This window comes from Salvelinus fontinalis, chromosome 5 (genome assembly GCF_029448725.1).
Source record: "Salvelinus fontinalis isolate EN_2023a chromosome 5, ASM2944872v1, whole genome shotgun sequence".
Taxonomy (NCBI): Eukaryota; Metazoa; Chordata; class Actinopteri; order Salmoniformes; family Salmonidae; genus Salvelinus; species Salvelinus fontinalis.
The window spans coordinates 35,241,051-35,259,384 of NC_074669.1; the positions used below are offsets into that span (position 1 = coordinate 35,241,051).

The 18,334-nt window shown below is 45.1% G+C and overlaps 1 protein-coding gene across 1 annotated transcript in view; it reads right to left on the minus strand.

Moving 5' to 3' along the window:
* Positions 1–238: 238 nt before the first annotated feature.
* LOC129855517 (leptin receptor-like) overlaps positions 239–18,334 on the minus strand; it is an 81,127-nt gene continuing 63,031 nt past the window's right edge. The window contains exons 13-20 of the mRNA XM_055923270.1: positions 10,790–10,943; positions 10,163–10,245; positions 9,683–9,896; positions 8,697–8,903; positions 4,204–4,287; positions 3,545–3,647; positions 2,992–3,067; positions 239–2,154 (exon numbers count right to left, since the gene is read on the minus strand). Coding sequence (XP_055779245.1) covers positions 1,306–2,154; positions 2,992–3,067; positions 3,545–3,647; positions 4,204–4,287; positions 8,697–8,903; positions 9,683–9,896; positions 10,163–10,245; positions 10,790–10,943 — 1,770 coding nt within the window. The 3' untranslated portion in view covers positions 239–1,305. The remainder of the gene's footprint in view (positions 2,155–2,991; positions 3,068–3,544; positions 3,648–4,203; positions 4,288–8,696; positions 8,904–9,682; positions 9,897–10,162; positions 10,246–10,789; positions 10,944–18,334) is intronic.

Here is an 18,334-nt window from a genome sequence, read left to right on the forward strand (position 1 = left end):
CGTCTGCTGCTCACTGTAATGTCATTCCCACAGGTTAGAGGCACAGCCCTGGTCTGTGAGTAGCCTACAGGCTGCAACAATCACATGGCGTTATTATATCATTCTTCAGGTGACTAAGTCAATATACAACAAAATAATGGTTCAGGGTGGCAGCTCCGGGATCTTCTAGTACTGTCTGTCTGCAACCCTAACCTGTTTTTTTCTCTGCTCTCTGAGTGACTGATAGCCTTGGAAATGGTGGAAGAGAAAATGCTTTTGTATTTTATTTTTCTCAGCACGGAAAACCGTCAACTTGTTAACCTTTTCTCAATAAGTCGACAGTAGTGGCCATACATATTTACTTTTGACCACGAAAAATAGACGAGGGACCTTGATAAACATTAAATATCATTCTGCCTTCCACAGTAAGGGATAGTCTTCCTTTTATTCATTGGTTTCAAAATGTACAAAATGTACAATGTACTTCCATCAAATGTATATCTAGCAATAGCTTGTTCAATAGCAAATGGCACGCAATGGAAATAGATGGCACATTTTTTTTTTTTTACATATCGTAACACAGTTTCAAATACAGTGCAAACAACGAAGAAAAGCGACATTCATTGTTTGAGGGCTCAGTCAATGCAAATGCAGATCCGAACGGCAATTCTCCACAACAGTTACGGTAAATGTTCCAAAAGCATCCAAATTCACCAGCATCATCATGATCATCGTTTGTGCGCCACCAGTCAAACTACTCAGTACCACCTGCTTGGAGACACGATCCTATCATGTGCTTGTGTTGTGCTCAGAGCAGCCATCGGAAAGGAAATAGACCTATTCAGAAAATAGGCCTTTTTTCTTTCTCTTTTTTTTATGACGTTCCCTTCATCCCAGCATAATAGTTCCTGAAAGTGTGCAGTGCTGGATAAAGGAGTCTCTTCTCCTCTCCTCAGCTCTGATACACGACAGAGCTGGCTTCCTGTGGACTGAAGGTGCAGAGTAGCAGTGTGCCACTGTAGACAGGGAGGGAGCATGCTTATGAAATGGCACCCTATTCCTTGTGATGTGTGCAGAGGCCTAGCACCTAGTATGCCTAGCCCCCTCGGACACCTTGTCCCTGTTTTCTACATTTCTGATATAAGTGCACTACTTTTGCCCAGGGCCCATAGGGATCTAAGTTCACTATACTATATAGGGAATAGGGTGTCATCTAAGAAACAGCCACGGTCCAGTGACTGAACACCGGCCACAGGCTATTGTCTATGCCTCTCCTGAGTGCTGTCCCTCCTTAGAGTTAAACAATACATTAGGCACTACCAGGTCTTACAGCTTGGGGGTGCTGCCCTGTGCTTTGAGTGGCCTGGAGGGAGCAGTTCTAAACTGTGGGAGGTAGAGGGGGACAGAACTCATCCCCATCCCTACCACCGCCCCCTCGTCACTGGACTCACTAAACATAGAGTCCCGACACCCAAGTAGAGGGTTGGACTCAATGGATGAGCCCTCTCTCCGCAGAACCACCACCTCTTTGAGCAGCATAGCCCCTGTGTTTTCCTCCCTCTTCTCCTCCTCCTCCTCCTCTTCCTCACTCTCCTCCTGGTAGCCCATTCCCAGGTAATACAGGTCCTTCTCCTCCATCCCCCCATCCCTCTCTCCTCCCAGGGCCTCATCCTCCTGTTCCGACGTCTCAGAAAACTCCTCCACATAATTGTAAGAGCGTGAACGCTGTGGGTCCAGGTCCGACTCTCCGGCTCGGGAATGGGAATTCTCCAGCTCCCACAGGCCTCCGGGGAAGGAGCCGGAGATGTCAGAGTTGTTGGCGGAGAAGTTGCCCTCGTCGCTGGAGCGGCTGAGGCTGCCGTCCTGCTTGTAGCGCCGGCAGGGGTCGTCTGAGAGCAGGACCATAGCATAGGTCACTGTCGACTGGGATGAGCTCTCCACACTCCTGGGGAGCTCTGGGGGCTGGGGGGTCTCCTCCTCCTCCTCTGGGACCTCAGGCACCTCTAAGTCCAAGAGGGATGGGGTGGAGGCTGGGATCAGGATGCTGTCCTTGTCTGGGGCTGGGGGACAAGTCTTCTCTACGATGGTGGCCTGGGAGATAGTGTCTGAGATGAGGAGTGGTGGCCAGGCTGGAGGGCCCCCTGGTTGGCGGAACAACTGCTCCATAGTCTCAGCCTGGACAGGACCACAGAACAGTAGAGTTAGGAACACAGCAAGAACAGTAGAGTTAGGAACATAAGTAAGAACAGTAGAGTTAGGAACATAAGTAAGAACAGTAGAGTTAGGAACATAAGTAAGAACAGTAGAGTTAGGAACATAAGTAAGCTATAGAGTTCATGTAGTTTATAGAATAGTTGATCTAAATAGCAGCCCTACAGGTAGCCTAGTGGTTAGAGCGTGGACCAATAACTGAAAGGTTGCTGGATCGAATCCCCGAGTTAACAAGGCAAAGATCTGTTGTTCTGAGCAAGGCAGAACCCACTGTTCCCCGGGCCACGAAGAAGTGGATGTTGTTTATGGCAGCCCACAGAAACTATCTGATTCAGAGGGGTTGGGTTAAATTCGGAAGACACATTTCAGTTGAATGCATTCAGTTGTACAACTGAAGAGGTATCCCCCTTTCCCAACAGGTGGTCTTAATTGGATCACCCTGTTGCAAGAGAACTTTAAAAAGGCTTCTGAAGTTCGTAATTTCCACTTTGACATTTCAGACTTGATTTTCCCTTACGATTTTTTTTTATCAACTCCTACAAAAATCTCCATGAATTATAATACACATTTCCTGTTGCTGCAGTATTATTTTCCTGTTGTATCCAACAAGCTCAAATTAAGATCCTACATCTGTATATGGATTGTGTTCTGGTAAATGTGGTGTGGTTTTCATGGTCTCTGCCATTTAGAGATAGTATGATTATATTCAAGAGTAAATGGGTTATATTCAAGAGTAAATGGGTTATATTCAAGAGTAAATGGGTTATATTCGAGAGTAAATGGGTTAGTTGTCCATCTCACCTTCCTGAAGTCCACCCCCTGGGCCCAGGAACAGTTGCTTGGGTTGGGAACATCCTTCCACATGAACTTCTTCATGCTGGGATTCAAACAGAATAGGAGTTAACAACAAGGCAGGGAGCCTCTCAGTCTCCAATCCAAAACCTCTCTCTCTCTTTCATCTACCCATCTCTCCCTTTCCCCTCTCTCTCTGCCCCCTCTCACCCCCTTTCTCCATGTCTCCCTCTTTGTCAGAACACATTCAGCCAATCACGACAGTAATTGAACCCTCGGGACATTCTTTCTATTGTTGCAATGTCATGTAGACTCTAATTACATTCCTAATCAGCGTGTCTGACTGTTCCTCAGATCAATAATTAACACCTAGAATGACCACTGTAGTCTTCACCACCTACCCAGAGGCCAAAACCACAGGTCCTCTCTTTCTTAGTGACAGACACACTACACATAGTACCTGTTATATAATTATTGAGTAATGTCCTTATGTAACAGAATACACCACTGCTATTGAGCAGTATAAAAGGTGTTTTATCAATTATATGAGATATAATCTTACTGGTTTTGGGATATGACCAGGGTGACGAAGAGGACAACGGAAAGGAAGGCGATGATCATCATCAGCATGTAGGCAGCAGGCCCAGCGTTGGCCCCCCTAAAGGCTGGAGGACAGGACAACACCATGGTAAGGCTATCAATCAATCCATATTGGATCACATTCAGAGGACCTTCAATAAATATATATCCCTAAGGGATACGCTGCAATGTACATATAACATACTTATGTCCTACTGCCCAATATACATAGACTTGAAATCACTGGCCACTTTAATAATGGAACACTAGTCACTTTAAAACATTTTTTAACTAGGCAAGTCAGTTGAGAACAAATTCTTATTTATAATGACGGCCTATCAGGAAACAGTGGGTTAACTGCCTAGTTCAGGGGCAGAACGACAGATTTTTACCTTGTCAGCTCGGGGATTCAATCCAGCAACCTTTCGGTTACTGGCCCAACGCGCTAACCACTAGGCAGATATTACTTGTTAGATATTACTGCAGTGTTGGAGCTAGAAACAAAAGCATTTTGCGACACCCACAACATCTGCTAAACACGTGTATGTGACAAATAAAATACAATTTGTAGCCTACAGAGATATTGGTGTACGGGTGGATTGTATTGGTTGTATTCATCCCTGGAGGTAAAGTAGAGCTTACCTTTAGTATACACTGGCTCGCCTTCTCCATCTGCAAACACTGGATACAAGATGAACACATACTCCTCAGAGCCATAGAAATCACCTGGAAAATAAAGGCAGAGAACAGAGATGTTCAGATTAGTCAATCAGACTGAAGCATGAATATGTATTGTCACTAGAGGGCGCCAGATATTCACAGCCAACAATCTCAAACTGGAACTCAAAGTGGACTGAAATATTCACCTCAATTTGACAAATATCAAATAGTGGTTGTGTGGGTTTATTTAGGCCATTCTAGATCCATTTAGAATAAAATGTTAAATGTAACTGAGTGTTGCGAAAGAAAAGGAGACCCAGAGAGAGAATATAATGGCGCTGGAGGGGATGGCTGCCGTTTTACGGGCTCCTAACCAACTGTGCTATTTTGTCCATTTTTTCGCATTTTTTATAAGTCATTTTGTACATAATGTTGCTTCTACCGTCTATTATGACCGAAAATAGCTCCTGGACATCAGAACAAAGATTACTCACCTCGAACTGGACAATTATTTTTTCTTTAATGAGTCCAACGCGAAGGATATATTGCTTTGTCAAGACAAGGCCAAAATCCCCGTCACCAACGTGAAGAAAAGGGGGAGGAGGATGGGGTACCTTGTAAGAATTCGCTAACAAGTAGGTAAACCACCACTTCCCTCCGTATTATTGGCTAACGTGCAAACATTGGAAAACAAACTCGACGATCTACGATTAAGACTATCCTACCAACGGTACATTAAAAACTGTAATATCTTATGTTTTACCGAGACGCAGCTGAATGACGGCACCAGCATCGGCAGGACAGAGCAGCTACGTCTCGTAAGACGAGGGGCGTGGGTGTGAGTCTATTTGTCATTAACTGCTGATTCGCGATGTCAAATATTAAAGAAGTCTCGAGGTATTGCTTGCCAGAGGTAGAATACCTCATCATAAGCTGTAGACCACACTATCTATATTATTCGTAGCCGTCTATTTACCACCACATACCGATGCAGGCACTAAGACCACACTCAACGAACTGAATAAGGCCATAAGCAAACCAGAAAATGCTCATCCAGAAGCGGCGCTCCTTGTGGCCGGAGACTTTAATACAGGCAAACTTTAAATCCGTTTTACCTAATTTCCACCAGCATGTCACATGTGCAACCAAAGGGGAAAAAAACTCTAGACCACCTTTACTCCACACACAGAGATGCATACAAAGACATACAGAGACGCCCTCCCTGACCCTCCATTTGACAAATCTGACCATAATTATATCCTCCTGATTCCTGTTTACAGGCAAAAACTAAAGCAGGAAGTACCAGTGACTCGCTCAATACGGAAGTGGTGAGATGACGCGAATGCTACTCACAGGGCTGTTTTGATAGCACAGACTGGAATATGTTCTGGGATTCATCTAATGGCATTGAGGAGTGTATGTATATATATATACACTGCTCAAAAAAATAAAGGGAACACTTAAACAACACAATGTAACTCCAAGTCAATCACACTTCTGTGAAATCAAACTGTCCACTTAGGAAGCAACACTGATTGACAATAATTTTCACATGCTGTTGTGCAAATGGAATAGACAAAAGGTGGAAATTATAGGCAATTAGCAAGACACCCCCAAAAAAGGAGTGATTCTGCAGGTGGTGACCACAGACCACTTCTCAGTTCCTATGCTTCCTGGCTGATGTTTTGGTCACTTTTGAATGCTGGCGGTGCTCTCACTCTAGTGGTAGCATGAGACGGAGTCTACAACCCACACAAGTGGCTCAGGTAGTGCAGTTCATCCAGGATGGCACATCAATGCGAGCTGTGGCAAAAAGGTTTGCTGTGTCTGTCAGCGTAGTGTCCAGAGCATGGAGGCGCTACCAGGAGACAGGCCAGCACATCAGGAGACGTGGAGGAGGCCGTAGGAGGGCAACAACCCAGCAGCAGGACCGCTACCTCCGCCTTTGTGCAAGGAGGTGCACTGCCAGAGCCCTGCAAAATGACCTCCAGCAGGCCACAAATGTGCATGTGTCAGCATATGGTCTCACAAGGGGTCTGAGGATCTCATCTCGGTACCTATTGGCAGTCAGGTTACCTCTGCCACCCCACACCATGACTGACCCATCGCCAAACCGGTCATGCTGAAGGATGTTGCAGGCAGCAGAACGTTCTCCACGGCGTCTCCAGACTCTGTCACGTCTGTCACATGTGCTCATGTGCTCAGTGTGAACCTGCTTTCATCTGTGAAGAGCACAGGGCGCCAGTGGCGAATTTGCCAATCTTGGTGTTCTCTGGCAAATGCCAAACGTCCTGCACGGTGTTGGGCTGTAAGCACCTGTGGACGTCGGGCCCTCATACCTCATACCACCCTCATGGAGTCTGTTTCTGACCGTTTGAGCAGACACATGCACATTTGTGGCCTGCTGGAGGTCATTTTGCAGGGCGCTGGCAGTGCACCTCCTTGCACAAAGGCGGAGGTAGCGGTCCTGCTGCTGGGTTGTTGCCCTCCTACGGCCTCCTCCACGTCTCCTGATGTACTGGCCTGTCCCCTGGTAGCGCCTCCATGCTCTGGAAACTACGCTGACAGACACAGCAAACCTTTTTGCCACAGCTCGCATTGATGTGCCATCCTGGATGAACTGCACTACCTGAGCCACTTGTGTGGGTTGTAGACTCCGTCTCATGCTACCACTAGAGTGAGAGCACCGCCAGCATTCAAAAGTGACCAAAACATCAGCCAGGAAGCATAGGAACTGAGAAGTGGTCTGTGATCACCACCTGCAGAATCACTCCTTTTTTGGGGATGTCTTGCTAATTGCCTATAATTTCCACCTTTTGTCTATTCCATTTGCACAACAGCATGTGAAATTTATTGTCAATCAGTGTTGCTTCCTAAGTGGACAGTTTGATTTCACAGAAGTGTGATTGACTTGGAGTTACATTGTGTTGTTTAAGTGTTCCCTTTATTTTTTTGAGCAGTGTATATATCTCAATAAGTACATCAACGACATCATCCCCACAATGACCGTACGTACATTTCCCAACCAGAAGCCATGGATTACAGGCAACATCCGCACCGAGCTAAAGACCAGAGTTGCCGCTTTCAAGGAGCGGGACACTAATCCGGACGCTTATAAAAAATCCCGCTATGCCCTCAGACGAACCATCAAACAGGCAAAGCGTAAATACAGGACTAAGGTTGAATACCTACTTTTTTATTTAACCAGGCAAGTCAGTTAAGAACAAATTCTTATTTTACAATGACGGCCTACGCCGGCCAAACCCTCCCCTAACCCGGACGACACTGGGCCAATTATGCACGGGACTATGGGACTCCCGATCACGGCCGTTTGTCATACAGCCCGGGATCAAACCAGGGTCTGTAGTGATGCCTCTAGCACTGAGATGCAGTGGCTTAGACTGCTGCGCCACTCAGGAGCCTCAGCTCTACACCGGCTCTGACGCTCGTCGGATGTGGCATGGCTTGAAAAATATTACAGACTACAAAGGAAAGCTCGGCCGCGAGATGTCCAGTGACGCGAGCCTACCAGATGAAATAAATGCCTTTTATGCTCACTTTGAGGCAAGCAACACTGAATCATGCAACAACATATCTGCCACGCTGATCCTCAACACTGGGGCCCCTAAGGGGTGCGTGCTTAGTCCCCTCCTGTACTCCTTGTTCACCCACGACTGCGTGGCCAAGCACGACTCCAACACCATCATTAAGTTCTGACGTCACAACAGTGGTAGGCCTAAACACCGACAACGATGAGACAGCCTATAGGGAGGACGTCCGAGACCTGGCAGTGTGGTGCCAAGACAACAACCTCTCCCTCAATGTGAGCAAGACAGCAGCAACCAGTGATCTGGGTCAACAGCATCAATGTAACAGTGTAACTTTAGACCGTCCCCTCGCACCGACCCGGGCGCGAACCAGGGACCTTCTGCACACATCAACAACAGTCACCCACGAAGCGTCGTTACCCATCGCTCCACAAAAGCCGCGGCCCTTGCAGAGCAAGGGGAACCACTACTTCTAGGTTTCAGAGCAAGTGACGTAACCGACTGTAAGGCTGCTAGCGCGCACCACCGCTAACTAGCTAGCCATTTCACATCCGTTACACATAGTTACTTTACAAATTATCTCGACTAACTTGTACCCAGACACATTTACTCAGTACTGGTACCCCCTGTATATAGCTTCATTATTGTTATGTAATTTTATTTGGTTACTTTTTGATTTGATTTGATAGATTTTTACTTTAGTTTGTTTAGAAAATATTTTCTCAACTCTATTTATTGAACTGCACTGTTGGTTAAGGGCTTGTCAGTAAGCATTTCACGGTAAGGTCTACACCTGTTTTATTTGGCGCATGTGACAAATAAAATGTGATTTGAAGTAATCAGAAAGATTGACAACAGAAAGAGAGGTTTAGACAGAGACAGGCTGAGAAAGAGAGAGACAGACTGAGAAAGAGCGACATGATGTACCATGTAGGTAGAGGACTTGGTCAGTAGGGGGGACCCTGGTCCACCTCTCCCCGCCCACTGTGGTCTGACCCTGTCTGTTCTGGTGGTTCTGACCCGACCACTCTACGACCAGGGAACACGGTATACTGCTGTTGGGCTGCAGAGACCATGACAGGACCACACAACTACTGTTCACACGGGACACACAGAACGAACGCACACACTGGCCTGGAGAGAGGGAGGACATGGGAAGGGAGAGAGGCAAAAGGAGGGAGAGTGATGGAGGGAAAAAGAAAGAAAATAGCATGTTTGTATTTATATATACATTTTCCGTTACTCTTCTTCTACTACCGTGTGTTTTCTTCTAATTCTGACATGCGTGGGGATTAGCACAACACGAGTGTTCCCCCTCTGTCCTTGACTATAAAATAAACTGAACAGCAGCTTTTTATTTTGGGCCCATCGTCAAAAAAAAATTCAATAGGAAAACTAATAGTACCAGCACTACTTGTATCACAGTTAATGGTTTCCTCTCAACTAATTAGCTATTCATGAAAATATGAATAGCAGGAGAACACACACACAAATAATACGGTGTGTCACAGAGACCTGTGCTGAGAAGAGCTCCATTTTACAATCAATTCCAAACAGCTATTAGGCCTCGGAAGAGAACATCCCAAGCCAGAGATAATGGCTTTTAGTCCACTCTCAGGCTTTTAACTGACATTAACATGCCTGCTATGTCTCCCTGATGACTGCAATGGCAGCACACCTAGCATTTCAACTGACTTACATTTACATTTACATTTAAGTCATTTAGCAGACATGAACCAAAAACACCAACTAATAAAAATAAATGTGAAAACAAACAACCAGTTCTTAAAGATTTTCAAAGAAAGTGGTATTTTCAGATATATGTTTTCAACTACTAACTCTTAATTGACTGACTAGTAATCTGTGTATTGAGTATAACAATTCTTCAGCCCTATACAAATACATTCCCTTACGTTTGGGGTGTCTCTCCAGAGTCATGTTGATGTTCCTAGTGGAGTATCCCTGGCTGTTCTGAGCCTTGACCGTCACAGAGTGGACCTCCTCTCGCCACTCAAAGCGGTAGGAGGACACCAGGCCTATCCGCTCCTCAGTCACAATGCCCCCAGAGGCCTGGTGCTGTACTACAAGGCCCTCCACACAGTAGGTTGGCTCCACTATGGGGAAATGCTATGGGGAAGAGTTTAGAGGCTATCAAAGACTCTAATGAGGAATCATTATCCAATGTGCTACTTCCTTATACTATTTGATCAGACAAAACAAGTGTTGGGGAAGCCAACAATAGGATTTTCGGACTAAACTAAGGACATTAATGTAGTAAAAAGGAGAGGAGGCAACTTCACACACCTGTTCAATTAATGTAACTATTTGATGTTGACGTTTAAACCACATATTGTGCAATCTTTAATGTGTTCTCTGTAGGCTATGGACTGTACCTTGAAGAGAAGAGTGACGTTAGTCTGGTTCCTTGCTGGATCCTCCTGAAACACTCGCCAGAAATCAGGACCCTGGTCGGGAGCTGATAGAACAGAACAAAGATATTACAACTCTGTGCGTGTGCGTGTGCATGCATACTTGTGTGTGTGTGTGTGTTTATGTACCTATGTCTGAGGCTTTCATTTTCTATCAGATCTAACCATCAGAGAAGGTCATATTAAAGTGCTGGCTGCAGCACTCAATAACAGTGATTCTGATAGACAGACACCACCCAAGGTCACAGTTCGATCAGGGTCAGAAAGAGCTTATACCGCACGACAAACCATGGATAATGACGGTTTTGAAATGACCCATCCATTGTGGTTGTGAGAGCTAATGTGCTCTTTGTACACAGTAGGTCAGTCTTGATAGTTGTGGTGTGCTGGCGCAATTACAAGTAACTTTCAGGACAGCAGCTTAATTCCCTTCAAAGGTGTATTGCTGATGCGTTTTGTCAAAGCAACGTTGTCAAAACTGTTATGTACAATACATGTGTATCTTGCTGAATAGATTTTTCTCTCAATGAGACTAACTTGTATAAATGCAGTTTCAATGACATCGATGTGATGAAGACACACTGTACATACCTCTGCTGTTGTGAGGCGTGGTGTATAGAGAGTGGCTCCAGTCACTCCAGGTCCCAGAGCTGTTGATATGCATACAGCGGACCTGCACGTTGTACACCCTACATACATCTGGTTCAGGAACCTCAGCCCACGACTCTGCCTGAGAAGCCAGGACCTGCAGGACACATCCCAATTAAAGATCACATGTTAAATCACATATCCCATGATAATGGAAATATTTTCCCCTCAGGGACATTAAAGTATATTCTATCCGAAAATATATTTTCCAGTGATTGAACTTAGATATCCGGCATACACAGCTACATATTTATCCATCAACTCAAAAACGAAATAATTTTAGGGAAATAGAGGTCTTAATAGATATGAATGTTATGTGACCTGAGCAAGCGAAGGAGCATTTTAAATGGCAGGGAGATTTCCAAAATACTCTTGTGACCAGCAAAAGTGGGGACATTTTCTATAGAAAAAAGTTTTAATCAGGTAGGCCTATTCCTTTTCATATCCTTTTGGGCAATGATGCCACCCCCAGATTAGAGACAGACTCATTTATGCCAACCAGCTGAGGCTCAAGCTGCATCCAGAATGGTACCCTATTCCCTACATGAGGGCCCATACACTGCAAAACGTGAAATGTAAGCAAGCCTAAATATCTTATATTGAGTGATATTTCTTACCAAGCTAAATTATCTAATGTCATTGGCAGATAATTTATTATTTTAACCTAAAAAAGCATAATGCAAGTCATTTATATTTATCAAGATAGTTTACCTTAAAGGTCCAATGCAACTTCTCAATATCAAATAAATTAGTTTTTATTTCAATATCAAATAATTTCTGGGTAACAATTAAGTACCTTACTGTGATTTGTATTCAATTAAAACATTCAGCTAGGTCTGGGAGTGGTCTGAGTGGGGGGGGGGGGCAACTGAAAACTAGCTGTTGTTGGCATTTTTTTATTTTATTTATTTAACCTTTATTTAACCAGGAAGGGCTCGTTGAGATTTAAAATCTCTTTTTCAAGAGCGCCCTGGCCAAGATAGGCAGCACCAAGTCATTACAAAGATTATGAATGAAAAAAAATTATGAAAAACTACAAGTAATCTAGTAAAAACCATAGAATTCACAAGAGTATAACAAAATCAAAAACAACAAATTAAAAACATTGACAGGTCAGGGAATCAGTCTCAAGATCATTCATCAGTGATTTAAAAATACCAATCTGGACAAGTTCTTCCAGTTTAAAAGTATTTTGTAAGGCGTTCCAAGACAATGGCGCAGAGTACATAAAAGCCCTTTTACCAAATTCAGTTCGGACATTTGGAACAGTTAGCAGGATAAAGTCCAGCGAACGAAGAGAGTACCTAACACATTTCTGAACAATAAAAATGCCCAAATAAAAAGGTAGTTGTCACGATCGTGTGGAGGATTTACGGACCAAAATGCAGCAGTTGGAAAATAAGCCATCTTCTTTTATTAAACAACACGAAGATGAACACGACACAAAACACTTTAACAAAACAACAAAACGACCGTGAAGCTACAAACGTTGTGCACATACATAAAGGCTACAAACGTTCTACATAGACAATTACCCACAACCAATGAGAGCCTATGGCTACCCTAAATAAGGCTCCCAATCAGAGACAACCGAAATCAGCTGTCTCTAATTGGGAACTCATTCAGGTAACCATAGACTCTCCTAGATAACTAACCAACATAGACAACTCTAGACATATACACTCAACACAAAACCATCTACTACACCCCATAACCCCTTTACCAAATAAACACCCAAAACCAACAAAACATAAACATTCCCCATGTCACACCCTGACCTAACTAAAATAATAAAGAAAACAAAGAATAATAAGGCCAGGGCGTGACATAACCCCCCCCTTGAGGCGCGAACTCCGGGCGCACCATACACAGTCTAGGGGAGGGTCTGGGTGGGCTCCCCTCCACGGTGGCGGCTCCGGCTCTGGTCGTAGTCCCCACGTCACCACAGTACCTAACCACCTCCTAGGCTTCCTCCAAACGACCCCCCTCCACATTAACCCCATTGCATTAAGGGGGAGTTCCGGACTAAGGGACAGCTCCGGACTAAGGACCAGTACCAGGGTAAGGGGCAGTACTAGGGTCAGGGACAGTACCAGGGTCAGGGGCAGTACCAGGGTAAGGGGCAGCACCAGGGTAAGGGGCAGCACCAGGGTAAGGGGCAGCACCAGGGTAAGGGGCAGCTCCAGGGTAAGGGGCAGCTCCGGACTGAGGAATGGCAGCTCCGGACTGAGGGACTGCAGCTCCGGACTGAGGGACTGCAGCTCCGGACTGAGGGACGGCCCATGGCTGGCTGACAGATCTGGCTGCTCATGGCTGGCTAACGGATCTGGCTGCTCATGGCTGGCTAACTGATCTGGCTGCTCATGGCTGGCTGACGGATCTGGCTGCTCATGGCTGGCTGACGGATCTGGCTGCTCATGGCTAGCTGACGGATCTGGCTGCTCATGGCTAGCTGACGGATCTGGCTGCTCATGGCTAGCTGACGGATCTGGCTGCTCATGGCTGGCTGACGGATCTTGCTGCTCCTGTCTGGTTGGCGGCTCTGGCAGATCCTGTCTGGTTGGCGGCTCTGGCAGATCCTGTCTGGTTGGCGGCTCTGGCAGATCCTGTCTGACGGACGGCTCTAGCGGCTCCTGTCTGGCTGGCGGCTCTAGCGGCTCCTGTCTGGCGGACGGCTCAGTGGGCTCATGGCAGACGGGCGGCTTTGCAGGCTCATGGCAGACGGGCGGCTTTGCAGGCTCATTGCAGACGGATGGCTCAGATGGCGCTGGGGAGACGGATGGCTCAGATGGCGCTGGGGAGACGGATGGCTCAGATGGCGCTGGGGAGACGAGCAGTTCAGTCAATGCTGTGCAGACGGCAGACTCCTGCCGGCTGAGGCGCACTGTAGGCCTGGTGCGTGGTGCCGGGACTGGTGGCACCGGGCTGGGGACACGCATCTCAGGGCTAGTGCGGGGAGCAGGAACAGGGCATACTGGACCCTGGGGACGCACATTAGGCCTAGTGCGTGGGGCCGGAACTGGTGGTACCGGACTGGGGACACGCATCTCAGGGCTAATGCGGGGAGCAGCAACAGGATGCACAGGACTCTGGAGACGCACTGGTAGCTTAGTGCGTGGGGCCGGAACTGGAGGCACCGGGCTAGATACACGCACTACAGGGAGAGTGCGTGGAGGAGGAACAGGGCTTAGGATACGCACTGGTAGCCTAGTGCGTAGTGTATACACTGTAGGTACTAGGCTGGGGCGGGGAGGTGGTGCCGGAAATACCGGACCGTGGAGGCGTACTGGCACTCTTGAGCATTGAGCTTGCCCAACCTTACCTGGTTGAATGCTCCCCGTTGCCCGACCAGTGCGGGGAGGTGGAATAACCCGCACCGGGCTATGTAGGCGAACCGGGGACACCATGCGTAAGGCTGGTGCCATGTAAACCGGCCCGAGGAGACGCACTGGTGGCCAGATATGTAGGGCCGGCTTCATGACATCCGGCTCAATACTCAATCTAGCCCTGCCAGTGCGGGGAGGTGGAATAACCCGCACCGGGCTATGCACACATACAGGAGACACCGTGCGCTCTACTGCGTAACACGGTGTCTGCCCGTACTCTCGCTCTCCACGGTAATTACAGGGAGTAGGCGCAGGTTTCCTACCTGACTTCGCCACTCTCCCTTTAATCCCCCCCCAAAGAATTTTTTTGGGTTTTCCCACAGGCTTCCTACCGCTTCGTCGTGCTGCCTCCATTCGCCGGTATCCCTCCTCGCACTGCGCCAGAGAATCCCAGGCGGGCTCCGGCACTCTCCCTGGGTTGATCGCCCACCTGTCGATCTCCTCCCACGTAGTGTAGCCCAGATCCTTTGTAGGTTCCTTTTCCTGTCTCCGAGCTAGCTCCTCATATCGCCGCCTCTCTGCTTTCGCTGCCTCCAGCTCAGCTTTGGGGCGGTTATATTCTCCTGGTACTTCCCGGTCTAAAATTTCCTCCCATGTCCATGAATCCTTGTATTTCTCCTGTTGCCGCTGGTCATGCCGCTTGGTCCTATGGTGGGTAATTCTGTCACGATCGTGTGGAGGATTTACGGACCAAAATGCAGCAGTTGGAAAATAAGCCATCTTCTTTTATTAAACAACACGAAGATGAACACGACACAAAACACTTTAACAAAACAACAAAACGACCGTGAAGCTACAAACGTTGTGCACATACATAAAGGCTACAAACGTTCTACATAGACAATTACCCACAACCAATGAGAGCCTATGGCTACCCTAAATAAGGCTCCCAATCAGAGACAACCGAAATCAGCTGTCTCTAATTGGGAACTCATTCAGGTAACCATAGACTCTCCTAGATAACTAACCAACATAGACAACTCTAGACATATACACTCAACACAAAACCATCTACTACACCCCATAACCCCTTTACCAAATAAACACCCAAAACCAACAAAACATAAACATTCCCCATGTCACACCCTGACCTAACTAAAATAATAAAGAAAACAAAGAATAATAAGGCCAGGGCGTGACAGTAGTAAACCCAAAATTGCTTTATAAATCAGCCTACGAGTGACTAGAGAAGGCCAGCCAACCCTGGTATACAAAGTGCAGTGGTGCGTAAGGGTTTTGCAGTTTAAAATAAATCTCAAAGTGCCATGGTAAAGGGTGTCAATTGATCTTAAACACTGAGCGGAAGCATTCATATATAAAATATCCCCATAGTCTAGTAAAGGCATAAATGTAGCTGATACTAGCCTCCTTCTGGCTTCAAAAGAAAAACAGGCCTTATTCCTAAAATACAATCCCAATTTGATTTTCAATTTTTTTGTAAGTTGTTGAATATGCAATTTAAAAGAGAGGCAGTCATCAATTAAAATTCCAAGATATTTATATGAGGTTACAACCTCAATCTCCTTGCCCTGACAGGTAGTAATAGGTGAAAGGTTCAGAGGTCTATTTCTTGCTTTAGAAAACACCATTAGTTTAGTTTTGTCAGTATTGAAGATAAGCTTCAATTGACACAAGGTATGTTGAACAGTATAAAAAGCAGTTTGCAAGTTCTGGAAAGCTTTTGTAAGAGACGAGGCACAACAGTAAATAACAGTATCATCAGCATAAAAATGAAGTTGCGCATTTTGGACATTTTTGTCTAAATCATTTATATAAATAATGAATAAGAGAGGACCAAGTACAGAGCCTTGGTGCACACCCTTAAAGACAGACAATTTAACAGACACAAGCCCATCAAATTGAGTGCACTGAGTTCTATCAGACAGATAGTTAGCAAACCATGCAACTGCATGCTCCGAAAGACCTACACTTGACAATCTCTGCCTCAGTATAGCATGATCAAGTGTATCAAAAGCCTTAGAAAGATCAATAAAAATTGAGACAGTGCTGTTTTTTGTCAAGGGGTTCAGTGATATAATTTAAAACCTTCATGGCTGCTGTAATTGTGCTATGCTTCTTCCTGAAGCCCGATTGGTACATTGATAAAATAGAGCTAGTAAATAAAAACTTTTTTAGCTGTTCAAAAGTATTTTCACCAGGGGTGCCAGCTTTGAGATTGGCCTATAATTATTTAAAAGAGTTGGCTCTCCCCCTTTTAAAAGTGGCAGGACAAATGCTGATTTCCAGATCTTTGGAATTTCATTACATTCCAGGGTTAGATTGAACAGATATGTAAGTGGTTCAGCTATGAAATCAGCTGCCAGATTTAAAAAGCAGGGATCCAAAACATCAGGACCGGCAGGCTTTCTTTGATCTAAGGATTTCAGGGCTTTATGTACCACCTGCACTGAGAATGGCAAAAAGCTAAAAGTTTGACCAGCTCTCACTGGTTCATCCACACAGGGTTGTACAGAGACAGAGGACACTGAATCAAACAGCCTACCAGATGATACAAAGTGGTCATTGAAACAATTCAGCATTTCAGTTTTGTCATATACAGCAACAGAGTACTTCAAAACACATGACGGTAATTCATTAACATTACTGTTACCAGACATAGACTTAATAGTCTTCCAAAACATTCTAGGGTCATTCAGGTTATCAGTGGTAACAGACATAAAATATTCAGACTTGGCCTTCCTGAGAAGAACAGAACACTTGTTTCGTAACTGCCTAAAAATAAGCCAATCAGCATCAGAACATGATTTCCTTGCTTTAGCCCAGGCTAGATTATGGTCGCGAATAATACAAGACAGCTCAGAAGAAAACCACAGATTATCCCAACCTTTAACCCTGAACCTGCGGAATGGGGCATGTTTGTTTACTATTTGGAAAAAACCATCATGAAAGAATTTCCAGTCAGTTTCCACATCAGGGATAAGCTCAATCTTGCTCCAGTCAAAATAAAACAAATCATGAAAGAAAGCCTGCTCATTAAAACACTTCAAATTTCTCTTACGAATAAAACGTGGGTTGGTCTTAGGAACCTTAGTATTTCGAACAGCAACAACAGCACAATCGTCACTTAAATCATTACAAAAAACACCAATCGCAGAATATTTATGTGGAGCATTTGTCAATTTCAAATCAATCAGGGTAGATTTATCTGGGAATTTAAGATTTGGGCGAGTTGGTGAAATAATCAACTGGGTAAGATTCATAGAATTACAAAACATTTTTAAATAATCAGACACCGGCTTTAACCAACACCAGTTGAGATCACCAATCAAGACCATTTCACTGTAAAGAAGTTTAGACATAAGGTGGGTCAAAGAAGAAAATGCATCACCGAGAGCAGAGGGGGGTCTATAACAGCCAATCACAGTTATAGAGAGACCATTTGAAACCTTAATTATAAGCAAGAAATTCCAACTGTTTACAACTAGTTTCAGACTTTGCCACACTTACAGGGAATTTAGTCTTTACACATATAGCCACAGCCCCACCTTTCTTAACCCGATCAGTGCGATAAACATTGTAACCACTTATACAAATATCCTTATCAAAAACAGACTTGCTGAGCCAGGTTTCAGAAAACACAATTACATCAGCATCAGTTGATTTAGCCCAAATCCTAACCCCATCAATTTTTGACAAGAGCTGCGTACATTTAAAACTTCTTCTAGCTGCAAGCCCGACGTCGGTACACTTATGACAACAGCCAGCTCAAGTGCAGGGCGCGAAATTCAAAATATATATATTTTTAAATATTTAACTTTCACACATTAACAAGTCCAATACAGCATATGAAAGGTACACATCTTGTGAATCCAGCCAACATGTCCGACTTTTAAAATGTTTTACAGGGAAGACACAATATGTAAATCTATTAGCTAACCACGTTAGCAAAAGACACCACTTTTTTTACTCCACCAGTTTTTTACTCCATCAGTAGCTATCACAATTTCGACCAAATAAAGATATAAATAGCCACTAACCAAGAAACAACTTCATCAGATGACAGTCTGATAACATATTTATTGTATAGCATATGTTTTGTTAGACAAATGTGCATATTTCAGGTATAAATCATAGTTTACAT